At 36.6% G+C, this 3,658-nt stretch overlaps 1 protein-coding gene across 1 annotated transcript in view; it reads left to right on the top strand.

Annotated features, from left to right (window-relative positions):
• hscb (HscB mitochondrial iron-sulfur cluster cochaperone) overlaps positions 1-1,575 on the top strand; it is an 8,682-nt gene extending 7,107 nt beyond the window's left edge. Inside the window, exons 6-7 of the mRNA XM_088993583.1 lie at positions 1,143-1,190; positions 1,361-1,575. Of these exons, the coding sequence (XP_088849709.1) occupies positions 1,143-1,190; positions 1,361-1,455 (143 nt within the window). The 3' untranslated portion in view covers positions 1,456-1,575. The remainder of the gene's footprint in view (positions 1-1,142; positions 1,191-1,360) is intronic.
• The last annotated feature ends 2,083 nt before the right edge of the window (positions 1,576-3,658 follow it).

Raw genomic sequence — 3,658 nt, 5'->3', positions numbered from 1 at the left:
GGGTGTTGGTATTGGCACCAGGCCTGATATTAACTCATTCACAAATTTCTTCAGGAATTTTTCCTTTCCACAAGAAGACAGCATTTCCCTTTTTTCTATGTTAGCGCTTTGTTCCAGCTTCAGCGGTTGTTAAAACACGATATAAACCAATATGTATTACATTGTATTTTGGACAGCCACCCCCATTTCAAGCTCAGATAACTCCAGACCCATGTAACTTAGGAATTAACTTTTTTTATGATGAAAAAAAAGAGTCTGTGGTTTCTTACACTGCATTGAATGTTTATGTAGTCCTAAATCTCAATATTCCGTGGGTCCTGCAATTTGAGTGAAAATGACAAAAACCCTGGCACTGGAGTGGACATATTTTTTTGCACATTGTCTGGCAGTAAATGAGTTACATACCAAAAAACACAATATTTTGAAAACTATACACCGATGACATCATGAAATATGAATTAAAAAATCACATTGTTTGGCAGTGAATGAGTTCAAATGGGAATCGGTCAAATCTTTATTTATTTATTTATTTTTTTTTTTTGGGGGGGGGGTGACAATACAGAAGATGCAGAGCTCCTCAATAACATTAACATTTTGATTGAGGTGAAAATTATGAAATGAGTGTACTTCATGTTGTTTGTTGGGTTCAGCAGTTTTGTGCAGCCCTTGAATGGGCATATTTAAGCAAGCGAGTACGATGTAATGGGGTGGTGAATTTGGGGTCATTTTCAAGGTTTTTAGGTCATACACTGACCTCGATCTGTGTCGATATTTCAGTTCCGTGATTGCAGATGCGTGACTAATTGTAATTTTTTTCCTCAAAACTCACCTGTACTCTTTGGCATTTGACTCTGCATTATTCAGACGATTTTAGTTTTACTCCCTGGTGTTTTCTACAATCTTTGTGACTGCTTTATTTCCTGTATATGATAGTTCTCCATTAAGTGCTTTGTTGCAGCTTCAGCTGTTGTTAAAGCGCTACATAAATCAATACGTATTGTATTGCGTTTTCGCAAAATTCCCTTTGTTGTATTTCTCGCATTCCCAGACACCTACTGATGCAATGTTAGGCATCAGCTTTTAGGCTTTTTCTTTATGATCACCTGCACTCGTTGAACTTGTCGCATCTTCCTCGCTTGCAGGGAAACTAAAAGGCCTGACAGCCAAGATAGACGGCGCCCTGCGTGCAGGTAAGACATCAAGAAGTCCCTTTGAAACATCTTCTACTTTCCTCCTACTCACTGCATGCTATCTTTGTAATCTATGCTGAAGCTCTATGTTGCTCAATGAGTCATCACTTGAACCCTCTTTTTATACTCCGTCTTCTCTTTATTATTCATTTCTTTTTCTTTCCTGGCAGGAGAGCTACAAGACGCCAAAGCGTTACTTGCCCAAATGAAATACTTTTCAAATATTGAAGAGAAAGTCAAGGAAAAACTTTCTGGATTCATGTAATTTTTTTTCACCCCCTCGTATAATTGTGACACTTTGAAAAGTTTTGTACTGAGGCATCATGATGACTTTTGCATTACTGTACAAGCGGTGTTCATAAATATAAAGGAATCTTAAAGTGTTTCTCTCGATTTCATTTATGTGATAGATATATATATATATATATTTTTTGGCTTTATTGCTCCTCGACATGAGTAATCAACGAAGGCTTAGCTTGTTTGTTTGTTCCATCGTCGTCCATAACTTGGTCAAAGGGACAAACATTTCAGACTCTTCTCTTTGGTTTATTTTACGGTTTAACTCTAGAATTAAAGCTTTGGAAGAGATGTTACTCTTAGATGACAACAAGTAAAAATTAAGTAAATTAATTAGCAACTAAAGAAGTTAAAGTATGGCTCGTTGCCGTGCTTACCCGGACGTCATGACTTCCTTCCGCCTCGAAGGCAATTGAACGGACATATATCTGAAAGACATGTTCGCCAATATTAGACATTAATCAAATTTATTAACTTGTTTTGTGTTTACGTTCCTATAGAGCCGTGAAAGAAATTTAAATGTGGCTCATCGCCGTGCTTACCTGACGACATTACTTCCTTCCGCCTCGAAGGCATTTGAAGGGGCATACAGTATATCCGAAAGACACATTCTCCAATATTAGACACACATCTAATTTTATCCACTTCTTTTGTATTTACGTTACTACTACAGATCCCTGAAAGAAATTTTGTACACACATAATTTAAATTTCACAACCAATGTGACCGTAAAAGATCATTAAATGAAAGAAATATGGTTACATCTCATTGTAATCAACTGTGTTTTCCGAAGCTTTTGTATTTCTACTTATTTCTCCTTTTCTCTTCCTTTTGTAACTTTTTGATGTGAAAGAAGGAATTTCTCAAATGTGAGACAAATAAAAGTTATTTATTCACAACATCAGTTTCTTGTTTTTTTTTTAGGTAAATGAACGAAATTTGGGTTAACTCTCATTGTTCGCTTGTGTGCTCGGAACAAGGAACCCCAGTTCCTCGGGTTTACCTGTAGGTGGAGACATTATACCTGTGCTGCCACATCTCTCGGGAAACAGTCGATATTAGTGTTGGGCATTCCGGTTCTTTTAATATATAATAATAATAATAATAATAATAATAATAATAATAATAATAATAATAATAATAATAATAATAATAATAATAATAAACAACAACAACAAATAACAAATATTAAAAAGAAGATATCAAGCGCCTTTCAAAGCTCTCAAGGACACTTTACAGTCACAGATAAGCATAGATACATACCATCTTGAAGTAAAAAAAAAACTAAATAACAATTAAAGTAAAATAATATGTAAAATGAAATTCCAACGTAAAAAAACACGATTTATCATTTGTAAAAGTTTATTTGGCTTTATTTATATTCTTTTGAACATACTTAACATGTAGTGCTACAAAAAAAATATATAATGTACAAAAACAAAGGCCCATCTCAAAAAAGGTCAACAAAATCAAAACAATGGCTTCAGATTTGGAGAAGATGCTTTCTTCTTACACATCCAGTTATGAATATGATTCAAATAGTTCTAAAAAGGAAAGCATACAAGTTTGCAATCGATTAAATAATTTTTTCCGTGTCATTTTGAGGTAAACGGGCGGGGGGGAATGTCGCACCCAAAAATGGCGACCAGCTCCCGTGAGGAATGAATCAGCCCGTTTCCACAGGCTGATAAATTCCTTCCATTGAGCTTGGACGCCCTCTTCTGGCGGCGTTTGGGTGCAACATCAATGTTTTCAGACTACAGATAGCTATATGCAGTGGAATCTTTGTAAAATACGCTCAGTAGTCAGAAGTCATTTGAAGCCATTTTACAAATTATGGACACAACTTGTCCGGAGACGTCGGTTGTCCTTTAAGAACCAAAGGGGGGAAAATTGGCTCCTATCAGCGGCTCCCAATTAGGAGCCAGCTCCAGTCGTTCACTCATTAGAGCCCATTCGTTCGCGAATGACACGTCTCTCGATATGAGAGAAGTCGGAAGTCCTTTATTGCGGCAGACAATCTCCTGAATAATTCATGTCATCCTCGTATTTTGGCATCGGCGCCGTGATAATCAGGAAGCGGCGCTGAATGACAATCACCGGATGAGCCAAAGATCTGTGATCTGTGTTATTTCCACCTGATAAAAGTGTGCGTGGTCATGAAAATGTGC

This window comes from Hippocampus bargibanti, linkage group LG04 (assembly GCF_051943395.1).
Source record: "Hippocampus bargibanti isolate YZ-2025 linkage group LG04, ASM5194339v1, whole genome shotgun sequence".
NCBI classification, from domain to species: Eukaryota; Metazoa; Chordata; class Actinopteri; order Syngnathiformes; family Syngnathidae; genus Hippocampus; species Hippocampus bargibanti.
This window is presented reverse-complemented; position numbering and strand designations above follow the sequence as displayed.